Raw genomic sequence first — 14,904 nt, forward strand, 5'->3', positions numbered from 1 at the left:
AATTTTCACAGGTTTCAGTTTGGAATTCACCTTGAGGTGTTTCGTTTACGAATACCGAGCTAAAATAATTGTTTAAGATATTACACATTCCTTCATTTGAATATTCAAGTTGACCGTCAGCAGATAATAGTGGACCAATGTGATTCCGAACAACCTTTTTATCTCTAATGTAACTATAGAATTCTTTGGGATTCTCTTTGGATTTTTCAGCGATGTTCATTTCGTATTGTCGTTTTCTTTTTCTTATTGTCTTTTTTAAATCTCTCTGTATTGATACATAACTTTCATAGTCATTAGATACACCCGAGCACTTATATTTCTTATAAGCCTGTCTCTTTTTAGCAATACTTTTTTCAGTTTCTTTGTCGAGCCACTTTGGGCGAGCCTGATTTGGGGGACGTCTGTCCTTAAAAGGAATGTAAGTTTGAATCATCTTAGTGAGCGTATTTTGAAATATTTCCCACATCTGATCTACAGGTCTTTCGCTTAATTTTGCCTCCCAATCTGTAAGCTGAAGCTCCTGACGTAGTTCTATGAACTGAGCTTTACTGAAATCGGGTATTTTAGAAACACAAGTATCTATTCTAAAATTGTTTAGGAGTTTGAATCTAACTAGGTTGTGATCGCTATTTGCAACAGATTCACCGACTTCTACATCAGTTACCATGCTTTCGCGGCTAGTGATCAAAAGATCGAGTAAGTTTCCATATCTTGTGGGCTCTTTTACATGCTGAATTAAGTAATTGTCACCAAGAAAATCAATCAAGCGACTACCTATATGGCCATGTTCAAGGGTCATCCAATCAATGTCAGTAAAATTGAAATCACCCATTATCAATAAATCCCGGTTGCAGAAACTAGACAGTTCTTGAAATAACAGTTTGTCGTCTGCTAATGATAATGTCTTTGGCCTATATATTACACCTATATTAATTTTTTGTCCATTTGTTTGGGTTAACTCAACCCACAAACTATCATATGCATCCTGTTTCACTTTCTCTAAAACACAAGCATGAACATTGTTTTTAACGTACAATAGAACACCCCCACCTTTTTTGTGGTTTCTATCCTGATGAAAGTGTTTAAATCCCGCAATATTAAATTCAGCTTCGAACTCTGTACCATTTAACCATGTCTCAGTTATTCCTATCATATCGAGATTTTCGCTTTTGACATACGCCTGTATTTCTTGAAAATTGTTTCTAATACTACGAGCATTAAAGTACATGGTTTTAAGAAACTCGTGATTATTTCTTTTTGACACATTTTGAATTTCAATATCATATCTTACATTATCATTTTGTTTTTCATTTATACCTTGCTCTATATTATTATTTGGTCCTTCATTGACGTTCATTGCCTCATTAACATTTCTCCTATCAAAATTAACATTTCCCCCATCACGGACATCTGGTCGATCACGGTCATCCGATCTCTTTTGTACATTTTGTCCCCCTACGTCACCGTGATTCACGCCGGCCTCCCGTCGTTCAGAGACATTATGTCCGGCATCCCTTTCTAAAGAATTTGGCCGACTGGTAAAGGAAATTATAAAGAAAAAATATATAGATGGAAAAAGACTTGCGATCTGCATGGCCGCGTGAGACCTTGACCAAGTTTGGTCGACAGAGAAAGAGGGGGAAGAGGAGAACAAAAGTAGCATGAAGAAAAAATAGGAAAAAGAGAAAAAAATTAGAATCATAAAAATGTGAAAAGTCTAGCGAACTGCATGGTCTCTCAGGACCTCGATATAGCTTAGACGACGGGTACCTATACTACCAACAACAACAATAATAATAATAAAGTGCTGTCCACCATGGACAGATAAAGAATCAGGATTCTCTTCGTTTCAAGTTCAGAGTAAATGGAAAACCTATGCAGTTCTGATTGTCTATTTCCATATGCATTGCGCTCGTCTATGTTTCGTCTGTTCCGCGTTTTATATCAACACCATACGGCAGTCTATTCAAAGTTTTAAAAATAACCTTTCACTTCGAACAATAGCAAGAATTTTTCTTCTCAAAGTAGCATTAAAAATTCGTCCTACATGTCATCTATCTGTTGAGAGACGCTTGTATAGACACCTACGTGTGGTGTGATCTCTATACAAAAGTTGGCAAAATGCCAGATGGAAAATACTTATAGCTTGAGAGTTGCATTAATCAAAGTAAGTTCTCTTCTCCCCACCCACAATTAATCGCTAAATGAAAAGGTGTCATCTTTTGACCGTGCATACAACCCTGAGTGCTCGCTTGTGTTTACATTCGCGAGGGGGAACGCGTTCATTGTTATCCGGTCTATTGAAATCAGTCTCCTTTTGTCATTTAATGAATAACTTCTCTTACTCTTTCGATCGATATCACGAAACAATAGGTTCATTTTTCTTTATGGGTGAAAATATATTTTGAATGAAGTATTACGTTTTTCTCCTTTAAGAGACAAATTCATGATACACAATAATCCATCTGATACCTGCAACAAGTTTCACTGAAATTATGTGTCTGAATATCATGGCAGCTATGAAATACATAGTAGCACTGGTATGGATGCAGCCATGTAAAAATGTGACTGCAAGCAATATAATGTACTGCCCTAATAAATCACAAATATATAACTGCAGATGGCAAGTTTCAACTTAAGTTAACTTCCCAATGTTTTTCTTGCGAGTATCAAATCAACCGATCTACAAAGGGTTCAAAATTTGCAAAACGAAGACAAATACTATTCACAATGAAGGTGGAGTGCTTCTAGGAAAAAAGGCATGTATACACGTTCACTAATTCTATATATACTGTACATTATTATTTCTATCAAATATTCTACTAAATATAGCTATATAATGACACAATGGATTATAACCAATAAGAATGAGGGAGACACATCAACCAGACTGAATTCATGGCTGACTAGAGAGCCAGATGTTATAAATTTATTGATTTATCAATGACCTATGAGGAGTGACCATGTCATACCGGAGTTCCAGTTGACTGTAAGGAATGCAGAAGTAAAGGGTGAGTCACAGAGGCAGGAAATATACAACTTTGAAAAGGTAAACTTTGTAGAACTAATGAAATTTTGTGAGGAGACAAATTGGAGGTAAATCAGAGTTAAAGAAATACATATACAACATAAATGGAACATAGTTTGTGCATATCTACAACTTGGAAGTAGAGAAATATGTATTGAAACTGAAAAGAAGATCATTTCAAATGAAACGCTGGTTTAACATTTTCAATGCGACTTGAATATTCGCGCGCGAGCATTAGGCTGCCTGATGCAAGATGATTCAATGATGCATCCCAATTCGCATGTGAGAGTCTGTTTGACGCTCGATGATACATCACAACATGTGCATACCTCTCTCTCTCTGTATATTGTCAGAGTATCTCTGTATCGCTGACTTGATAAACTTATATTATCATTATCACGTTGTTATGAAGAGACAAGGCGAGTGAAAGGAGAAAACGTGTGTGCGTTCTCATTCGTTACTAATCATAGCAGCCATATCTCCTTTATTCATTCATGTTGTAATAATATTTCTATTGAGAAATACTTTTTAAAGTATGACAAGCTTGCATAAATAAACTATAGGCTCAACAGTGCATGTGTGTGTGATTCACCATTGTCTTTGGATCACGTGTTGGACTCGTGATCGACAGCTATTACCCTCCCGAAAGAGAGCTCTGAGTTCATATATGACCGATCTGTGGGTAATGTTGTGACCTTACACGCACACACACACACACCCAACTCCCCGCCCACGAGAGTTGGAGTAACGACCCGCAGCGCAGCGATGCTGAAATTATTTTAGCTTTGGGTGGGATTCGAAGAGCTGAAATAAATTCAGTATCGCTGCGCTGCGGGTCGTTACTCCAACTCTCGTAGGCGGGGAGTTGGGTGTGTGTGTGCGTGTAAGGTCGCAGTATTACCCACAGATCGGTCATATATGAACTTTGAGCTCTCTTACGGGAGGGTAATAGCTGTCGATCATGAGTCCAACACGTGATCCAAAGACTATGGTGAACCATGGTGTTTCACACAGACCTATCGTGTTTTTTTTTTTTTTTTTTTTTTTTTTTTTTTTTTTTTTTTTTTTTTTTTTTTTTTTTTTTTTTTTTTTTTTTTTTTTGTTTTTTTTTTTTTTTTCTGCCAGCTCGCCTCTCTCATTCGTATAGGCGCACGTGGGTGAAGTCTATAAAAAACACACTCCGTGATGCCTCAGAACTGCGCCGTAGTCGATGATCACAAAAAATGTGTGTGTGTGCGTGTGTGTGTATCAAAAGCGACGAGATTTCGAAGATTCAACCGGGATGGTTGGCAGGAGTGGAGGAGTAACACTTTTTGTTAAAATACAATAAACTGTATTATCTACAGTTCGATTAAGGAAGAGAACAGCATGGAATCTATTTGGGTAGAGATTATAGGCAAGAATAAGAAAGTTATTATTGGTGTCCTGTATAGACTTAACCTCAGCATTGAGCATGAAATTCGCAGAGCGTCCCAGTACAACAACGTTGTGATCATGGGAGATTTCAATTATAGAAACACTGACTGGAAATTTTAGTAGATCGGGAAGCGCAAAATTTCTTAGATGTGGTGCAGGATAATTTCCTAAAAGAAATTATTTCTTATCCTACGAAGGGAGAAAATACTCTCGACTTACTTTTAACTAATAATGAACACCTAATGAGTAACGTAAAAGTGGGAGATAGTCTAGGCTCTACTGATCATCAATAAGATTTAATATTATTTGGGAAGAATTAAAAAGTATGAATAACGTCCAAGTACTAGACTTCAGGAGAGCAAACTCTGACAATATAAAAACCTATTTGAAATTGAATATGAAATGCCATACGGACGTTTCGGACATCAGGGGTCAGATCATGACCATGGGTCAGGTCATGACCAGGGGTCGGGTCACGGAGGGCAATATGCATATCTTGGGACAGGTCACTTGGGGGTGGGGGCTCAACAGACAGATCAGCGATTTGGATGAAACGTATAGCGATCTAACCGATTTAATTATTAATACACAAAATACATTTATCCCCCTGAAGTCAATACGGAAGAATAATAATATTCCCAAATGGATGACGGACAGATTGAAACATGAGATCGGAGTGAAAAGAGGACTTTACGTAAAAATAATAAACGGGGAATCACACCTTAGATCAAGAATACACGTACAGCGAAGCGTAATTATGAAATTAAGGTTGCCAGTCAAGCAAGATCCAACCCTAAGGGTTTCTTTCATCTCTATAGGACAAAAAATAAAGAAAGAATAGGCCCAATTATTTCAGCTCTGGTCGGGATTCGAACCCGGCCTGCCGTAGTAGCAGGCGAGAACTCTAACCACTGCGCCACGAAGTTGTGTGTGCGTGTGTGTATGCATATACATATATGCACACACATACAAACTTCGTATACACTATAATGTAATACTTGAAAGTAGCCAAAGCCTTCATATCCTCCTTGCTGTAGTTTCTTTTCAGCAGTTGCTGGCTTGCAAATTGTGCTTTAATACCTTCTCACTTTTTGTGACTAAACATGGCCCGCGGTTTCGGTAATCATTTTAACACTTCTTTCAACACTGTGTGTGTGGAGGCCACTTTAGTACCTGCCATTGGTGTGTCTTTGAAACTTTTCAAATCCTCACTAATTAAAGATGTCAATGGTGGTTCCAAGACTTTATAATTCAAGTCAAGCAAGTCAGTTTGATAGGTTTGATGTTTAAATGAACACTTTTTCTTTGAATAAATGAGCAGTCTCCAATTGGTCATCTTCAAATGAGACACCTCTAATTCTTAGGATGATCTCTATAGCTTTAGCACGAAGTTTTGCACAATGGCTGAAAAGCATGGCTTGTAGCACTGCTTCTGAATGAGCATACCAAACGGTTCTCTTCATCACAGGTAACACAATGTTTCTCATTAATTTGCTTTGTGTTCTCACAAGCTGGAATTGAAACAAGTGATTGGGACCATCGACCCACTTGGGATTGAGCTTTACATTAAACCAGTTGGGAAGATAAACACCAATAATATAATTAACAATTAACCTCAAGTTCTCCAGTACTTGTCCTTTCAATTCGTGTTTTGAAATCCAGATCGTGAAGAAGCGTAGAGCTGTTATTAATCAATTGCTGTGACTGACAGGTTCAATTTCCAACAGAGCCAGTGACTTTGGTACTTCTCCTGACATTACTTGAGCAATACGATAAATGTAGGACTGATCTGTGTTAAGGTCTTTGACAACTTCTGGTAACACCGGAATGGGAGGATCTACATCAACCTTTGGATTTTTTTATTATTATTATTTATTTCTAGGTGTGTTGCTTCATTCAGCATGTTGCCATGGGTACCTGACCATTTATCATGACTTTTTGTAGGGCCATTAAGTTCTTGAATGAGGTGACGAAGGGGCAGTTCACCTGTATGTAAATCACACACCAGCCATACAAGTCTTTCCAGTTTTTTCTTCTAAATGATTCATTATACCTCCCTTCCAGTAAGTGTTAACCGAAGTTGAATTTCCACCAATAGCCTGCAGTGAATTTTCAAGCCCTCTCCCTTGAAGCCAGCATAATATATTATCAGATATTAACTCAGCATGCTTTTTTCCCTCCTCTTCAGTTTCAGGCGTGAAGTGAAACAAAAACCGACCGCCAGGCTCAGAACAGCGTAGCGTTCTTCTTTGATTAGGCTTGGAAATTTTCTGTTTACTGTACTCCCTCTACTTTTAGCATAACTTTGGTTTCGTCCATTCTTCCATCAAACAAAGGACAGGAGAGCCCCCCTCTTTTCAATTCTTATTCTTGTTGGTCAGATATTTCATTCACTATTTTTTGTTGTGGTCTTCTAATTTTATTGTGTTCGATAAGTAAAGATGAATCTTCTTGGGTGATGAGGCCTGCATCTATCCAAGCGGCAGATGCAATTTCGCAGCCTCACGGAGTCCAGTATGGTGTCGAATACTAGCTAATTTTCGAAATATCTCATGTTGTATTTGTCTTTTCCTTGGTAAGGTCTCAGAATTCACTTTGTAACTATCATCTGACGTTACTTCATTTTGTTCAGAAGAATCATCAAACAACTGATAAACATCATGTCAATGCTGCTCTTCTCTTTGCATGACTTCTTCACTCTTCATTCTCCTCTCTTAACTCTCTCTGATAAGTTCCTTTCTTTTTACAGAAGTAATCTGTCTATTCCTTTCTGCATAATCCATTGAGCCCATTTGCATACTGCTTTGGCCTTCTGCTTTTGTTCTCTGTGACCTGATGAAGTCTAGCTCAAAAACAGCAATCGTCTTTTCACGAGGGCAACAGCAATGTGCAAATGATTTTCTCTCCTGCAGAAGGAGAACAATCTGTTTTTGAACACAGGACCAAAATATCAAACAGTTTATCAAGTGAGTGTAGAAATGCATTTTCTTTGCCTAGTTTCCTTTGCCAAGAGATACTTGAACTGCTCTTCCCCACAATCCTTTAAGTTTTAGCTCAATTGTTCGATACTAGATGATCACTGGGGGCTTGAATAGGGCATTAGCTGTTGTCCATTGGTGCAGAAGATGGGACATGATATCACTGATGAGCTCCTTATTTGTATAGTTCCTTCTGTCTTTGAAATTTTGTTCTCGAAAGAGTAACCCAAATCTCAAAATGTCTCTCACTGATGGAAGCTCTGACACTGGAAGCTCTTTCCCTTTACCAATTAAGAGGCTCAAATAGGATGATAGTTGACCTTTGGTCTTCCGTTTTAACATCTGAATACAGAAGATATCCTTTCAAGTAAACAAATAAATTTATTTAAATATTAAAAGATACATTGTAAAATATGAAATTATGTTTATATAAAAAAGCAGGAATATGAATTAATACAGATATATAATATACTTTGATTAACTTCAATTTCTATGATAAATTAAAGAAAAGAACAAATCTAGACTGACAAAAAATTGATTAAAAATTGCTAAATGGAATAGCGTTACTGCGTGATTCACTGTGTAATACTTACATTGATATATTTACATGTATACTTCTGTTGTTAAATTTCTGTAGGAGCACTGCGAGAAAACCACCAACTCTGGCTTCTAGTAGGAAACTGAGCTCGCGTGGTTGGCCGGTTGGGTGACGTGCTGGGACGCCGAGTACAAGTTAAAGCATGAATGAAACTGATAACCTGTTCTGTTCATGTTCTTTCACGTATGTTGTACAGTAGCTATAGAAGCAAAAGAAGCTCCATGTGCTTATATGAGAACAATATTTGAGTCAACTTGACAATTCATAATAATTTGCATTTGTTTTCTATTAAAATAATATGACAATTTAAGATGAAATTGGTATAGGATATAGAGTTATTTTAATCCACTTTGTGTGCACATTGAAAAAGCACACAGCAATTGGAACATTGGTTTCAAAAGCCTTCCAACGGGGGAGATAATTATCACCCCCAAAGATGGTACAGCCGCCACTGCCCTACGTAATCTGACGGAGGTCAATGGAAAGACGGTTAAACTGGAGCGCATTGAGGGAGCGCAGAGGGAGATAAAGATGGTGCTACAAGGGTATCCTGTTCACAACCCCATGGACGCCATCCGGAAGCACCCGGACGTTGTCAGAGCGGAAAGGTTTCGTGGGGCCCCACCAAGGAAGCTCGAGCTGGGTATGTGGGGCACTTACCCCCTTCGGACCTGCGTGCCCGAACCCATGAGGTCTTTTCGGTGCCAACAGTATGGTCACCACCAGCGCGGGTGCAAGCGGCCATATGCAGCGGACCGCACACCACGGAAACCTGCATCCAGCGGCACAAAAATGCCGAAGCGACCACGACCAAGTGCCCCAACTGTGGCAAAGGTCACCACGCCTGGAGCCTGTCCTGCAATGTGCGCAAGACAGAAGCGAAGGCGACGAGAGCGGTGATCGAGGCAAAGCCAAACTTCATCCCGGCACCACCTCGCCCCTCAGCTTGGCATCGCCCAAGGCCACAGCAACCACCATCAATATCAACAGCCGAGTTCCCAGGTCTCCCCCAGCGACCCCAGATCCAAGACAGGAAGGATCGACGCAACAACCAAGCGAAAGCACCAGCTCAGACAAAGTTGTCAGAGCCAGCTCCCTCGCCATCCCTCTGCTTTCAGGAGGAAGAATTGATGCAGTTTGTTGGGGTCGCCGCGGCTGCACTGGCACGTCACTTGGGCAACAGTGAGGCAGAAGTTAAAGGAGCGACCAACTTCCTCACGGACATGGTTCAGGCAATGATGGACAGGAAGAAAAACCCGCCCAGAATCAGAGACGACCCTAACCTCTCAGCAGCTCTTCCGAACCACAAGTGCCCCAGCCTAGCCCAGAGGCCTCGTCTCCTGAGAACAACTCAACACTCCTACCTGCCCAGTCCCGAGTGGAGGAACCAGCGCCAGCCAAAGATTGCACATGAGACACTAAACCTGCCGAGCTTACAATAAAAAGCAAGACAGGAAGCAAGGTCACCACTAAGACTCAGGCCGGAAGTATATTACCGGCAGGAGTGCACGTAGTCACCCGACGTATGAAGAGGGAAATTGACCTATCCATGCAGGGAGGTAAAGCCCTCACGGTTGGTTTCCCTGACCAGCCTGCTGCGGAGGACTCAGGGGAAGACACTGAGACAGACTGCAGCTGCGAGGGATCGTCTCCACCCTCTAGCCCATCTTCAGCTGAATCCGAGGAAGAGTGCACAATACAACATAGATAATACAGCCACGATACACTCATACACCCAGACCATTCGCTTTCTGCAATGGAACATCCTCGGGTATAGGGGAAAGCAATCCCTGCTACAGGCGCTCATAAAGCAGGAGGAAAAGCACGTCATCCTCCTGCAAGAGACCCTGATGGCAGATGAGGAGGTCAGGGTGTCCGGGTACCACGTATTCGTGCTACCCCAAACAGCAACAACAAGAGGATGCATGACACTTGTCCACGCATCCATCCCGTGTTCGAGAGTTGACCCACCAATAGATTGCGGGGAGGGTGCTGAGGTGCTTGCGGTTCAACTTCTCTTCCCCCAGGAGACCGTGCACGTATATAACATCTACAGGTCGCCTACCCACGGTCACTTAGACTTGGGGGAGCTCTGCACCGTTGCGGAGAAGGAGAAGTATATTGTCGCAGATTTCAATGCCCATCACCCCATACTTCACTCGGTGATAACCGCCAACTCGCCCGGACGCCATATCGAGGAAGTCCTCAGCACCACCCCTGGTGTGGTCCTCTTGAACGACGGGTCACCCACACACGTCCAGCATGGTAGGCTTGATCTCTCTCTAGCCTCCTCCTCCCTGCTGCATCGCATGTCGTGGGGGGTGAACGATACGGTCACGAGCGATCACTTTGGCATTGATATGACGCTCACCGTGGCCTCACCACCCCAATTGGCCCCTAGAGTGGAATTTTGGAATGTGCGCAAAGCCAATTGGAAACTTTAGCGAAAAAGTAACTGCGCAGGTGTCCACTGAAACCCCATCCACCGGCGACCTGGATGGGATAGAGGCCTTTTTAACCTCCGCCATACATGCAGCAGCAGCGGAGAGTATACCCAGGACTGTACCAAGCAGGAGGAATCACCGCGATGGTTGGTTTTATAACCAGGATATAAAAAATCCAACCACAGGGTAAACACCATGCGGAAGATCCTGCGTAGACATCGCAACCCTGCTAACCTGGCTAACCTCCGGACTGCCGTGGAGGAGGCCAGAGAAGTAGCTCGACGCGTACGTAGCGACAACTGTGGGGGAAACTACACACAGCCACAAGGCGTAACCCTCCCCGACAAGCACTCCAAACACCACAGCTTGAGGCAGAAAGTCTGGCATTGGAATTCGCCAGACGTACACACACTGCCACGCTACCCGTAGAGCTGCAGAGAACTCAAGCTCGGCTCTCTGAAGCAAGAAGAGCCAGGATACAAACCGCCATAGTCTCCAGGAATCACAGACACGCCATTCACCCTGCAAGAACTACAGTCCACCTACAGGACATCCACTGACACGGCTCCCGGTAGCGACCGAGTGACCTACTCCATGATCACCCATCTGGGTGATGCCGGAGAGAAAGCGCTCCTCCAACTGGTGAACACCAGCTGGCTGTCGGGGAGAGTTCCATACAACTGGAAACAAGCCGACATCGTCCCTGTCCCCAAGCCTAAGGAGCCTGGGAAGTATCGGCCCATCTCCTTGACGAGTTGCCTGGGGAAAACCATGGAAAGGATGGTCCTACGAAGACTACAGTGGAAACTAGGACCACCCCCGGAGAATCTCAACGGTTTTGCCAGGGGGATAGGGACAGCTCATTGCATTGCCACGCTGTTGAGTCACGTGGAGCGAGGTCACGCGGTGGTCGTCTTCTTTGACCTCGAAAAGGCATTTGAACTGGCCAGTCCCGATGCCATCCTGGAAGGTCTTGCCACCAGGGGGACTCGGGGGAGACTCCTGCAGTGGATAGCGGACTACCTTTATAGCAGAAGAGCCAGGGTCCGGCTGCAGGGAGCAGTCTCCAGCTACCACCCCTTGGAGAACGGTACACCACAGGGTGGGGTGATAAGCCCCACCCTGTTCAATGTGCTAATGGCAGAACTGCTCGCCACCCCTCTACCTACAGGATGTCATCTGATATCTTACGCAGACGATGTCGCCCTAGTGGTGAAAGGGAGAGGAGCCAAGTTTAGGAAAGCACAAAAAGGCCTCGATGACATATCCGAGAAGTGCAATGAGCTTGGCCTTAAGATATCGCCACCAAAGACCAAAGCCATGTGTTTTGGCGGCAAAATGCCCTTGGCAAACAGACTACTCCTTCAGGGGCATGAGGTAGAGTGGGTAAAAGCACACATGTACCTTGGCGTATGGATAGACTCCAGGCTGTCATTTAGGACAGAGGTGGCCTACCTCCGGGAAAGGGCCCTTGCCCGGATAAATGTCATGAGGTCTTTGGCAACCAGGGAAGCCGGGGCCACTAGTACTGTTCTCAGGACCTTCTACGTAAGCGCAGTAAGGCCACTGATAGACTATGCCAGCGCTGCCCTTGCTGGCCTCCCTGAGAACCAGATATCCAAGATAGACGCAGTACAAAACAGGGCCCTGCGCGTCATACTTGGTGCACCACCCTGGACCCTGGTTGCCAACATGCAACAAGAGACGGGAATACTGCCGGTCAGTGCCAGGATCTCACAACGTGTGGCTGCCTTCGCTACCAGTCATCCAAAAGCAGCAGGACTCCTTCCTACAGCGAAGGATAATCGCCGCTCTGCAGCAGGACCCTGAGGTTTTCCCGATGAACAGATGGTCGGCGAAGCTCGCGCGACGCATCAGGGAATTACACCTGCAGGACCTCATCCTACTAAAAAGGAGGGATGTACCGGTGGATGGATATATGCAACCTCCGCCCTGGGAGAGTCTACCAGCCAAAATCTCCATAATGGCGATGAGGCGTAACACACCACTACCGCAGCTGCGGGCGAAAGCTGAGGAGACTATGAGGGCCGTCACACCTGAAAACTCCGTGGTGTATTACACCGACGGATCAGTAGATGCTGAGCGCATGACGGCGGGTGCGGCGTTTGTCACACACGACACACGACAGGGAGTAAGGGTGTTGGGCACTCGCTGCTCAATGCAAGCGGAGGGAATTGCAGTGGGACTAGCACTGACCCATGCCCTCAACACCCACCAAAACCATGTTGTAATACACACTGATAGTCTGTCATTGATACAAATTATCCATAATGACATACATCAAGACTATGTGCAACTAATGACATCTTTGCTGTTTCAGATAAGGTCCCTCCATGAGCAAGGACGGTTAGTCGTCCTTAACTGGATTCCCGGACACATCGGCCTGCCGGGGAACGAAGTGGCAGACAGTGAGGCAAGGAAGGTAGCGGCCAGTCACCATATGGACGGCGGTATTGGTGTGCTCCCGAGTCGGGCAGAGATCTTGACCATCGCTGCGAGAACACTGACCCGGCGAGAGGTAGAGAAGCACAAGCTGATGTCGTCTATGAGGCCGTCAGGCCTGTGGTACAAGAGGACTTCCAACTACGAGAAGTTTGCCACGGGAATGCGCCTCTCGAGGGCACAAGAAGTGGTCCTACATCGCCTTCGTCTAGGTTATCGGTGTTTCTGGGAGATTGCGGGACGCCAAGAGGACTGCCAACACTGCGGCGCGGTGGGGGCCAATACGCTGGTCCACTACCTGACTACCTGTCCAGCGTCTGAATTTCTTCGAGCGGGTCCCGCCACTTCACCGGAGGGACTAGTGAGGAGACTGTTGGGCGCGCTCAACCCATACCGGCTTCGGCGCCTAATGGAAATGCCACCTCCTAGATAATATCCCTCATACTTTTCTGACTTTCCTTGATGAAAATACACTGAGTATGTAACCTATATACCACAAAAGCATATCCGCTCACCACTTTTTTTTTTCTCTCTCTCTTTACAGCAAAAAACGACTGGCCATCCTTACCTGGGATTCCGGAAGGCATGGACTGAGGCAGGACACCCATCAGACCGGGAGGCAGAAGAACACCGGAAAGATGACTGACAGCATACATTCTTAGTACTGTACCTTATTGTAAAAGTCCCTCAGAGAAGATTTAGAATCTGGGATCCATATTGGAAAACTGTAAACACCAGATTCAATTGAAGGGTTTATTTGCCCGACGTTTCGATTCCCATCCAGGAATCGTCTTCAAGGGGTATAACGGTTACAAGAATGTGAACTCCTTATAAATCACCGAAATGGTAAACCTGGGAAAGGTTCACCCTCTCAGTCAATTGTACAAAGCATACCTCATTACAATAATAAAGAATAAATACATTACAATAGAAATTAGATATTGGTACCAATTAGAATAAAATAAAATTCAAAAAGTTACATGGTTGTGAACATAAAACAAGCGAAGCAAAAGTAACCATGGGTGACACTAACGTAAAAACAACAGACCATAGGACAGAGATGTAAATAGAAGTGGACCAAATGTCCGAAATGAAGAGTCGAGAACAAACGGCTTTTGGCCGACCTCCTTTCTCGAAAGCGGTCTCCCAATGCATCTCTTCGACTCCCCTTCCCATGACTTTTGTCCTCCTTTTCAGTTTTAGTTTACTTCCTTTTTTCTCTACGGTTCTTTTTTTTTTTTTATCTTCTTTCTTTTATTTGTTTGCTTGTAATGTAGTCATTTGTTATTGAGACCTGTTCCTCCTGTTCCCCACTTCCTACTTTGGCGGACATTTGGTTTGCGTCTTTGGATTTGTTCTGTTTTTACTTTTGGGTTTCGTTCTGATGTTTTTTGTCACACTTGTCTACTGACATTTACTCTTTTATTTTGTTTGGTTTTATTTGTTTGGTTGTAATTTAGCCGTTTGCCCTTGACACTTCTTTGCGGACATCTGGTCAACTTTCATTTGCGTCTCTGTTCAATGTTCTGAAGTTTCCACGTTAGTGTTACGTTATGGGCTTTTTGCTACACTTGTTTTTTGTTCACAGCCATGTAACTTATTTTATTTGTATTTGTGTGTGTATTTTGTTTGATTGTAATTTAGTCGTTTGTTCTTGACTCTTCATTGCGGACATTTGGTCCACTTCGATTTATATCTCGGTTTGGCCGCATCTTGGTATATATCGGCGGGGAGCGGAGAGCTGAAACGTCCGCCCGCCAATCAGCGCACGGGATGCGTTCTCTGCCTTCTGGTTGGTAACGACATTTCAGGCTGCTGCTGCTGCTGCAGGATATTGATAGCGGGTTTTTGATTGTAAATGAGCACCGATTCTGTCATTTTTAGTCTTCTGGTATTGTTGTTCCTTTCGATGATGGTGGCGGTGCCTTCCATATGGTGCCTCTTAAGTGCGAGTCCATGCTCGTACAGGTAGTGTCT

The 14,904-nt window shown here is 43.6% G+C and overlaps 1 protein-coding gene across 1 annotated transcript; it reads left to right on the forward strand.

Annotated features, from left to right (window-relative positions):
• Window positions 1–12,304: 12,304 nt before the first annotated feature.
• On the forward strand, window positions 12,305–13,360 carry LOC143037743 (uncharacterized). Its single transcript, XM_076206293.1, has one exon. It carries the CDS (start codon window positions 12,305–12,307, stop codon window positions 13,358–13,360), a length of 1,056 nt encoding a protein of 351 aa, XP_076062408.1.
• Window positions 13,361–14,904: the final 1,544 nt, after the last annotated feature.

This window comes from Oratosquilla oratoria, chromosome 23 (genome assembly GCF_046742065.1).
Source record: "Oratosquilla oratoria isolate Oo_2021 chromosome 23, ASM4674206v1, whole genome shotgun sequence".
Taxonomy (NCBI): Eukaryota; Metazoa; Arthropoda; class Malacostraca; order Stomatopoda; family Squillidae; genus Oratosquilla; species Oratosquilla oratoria.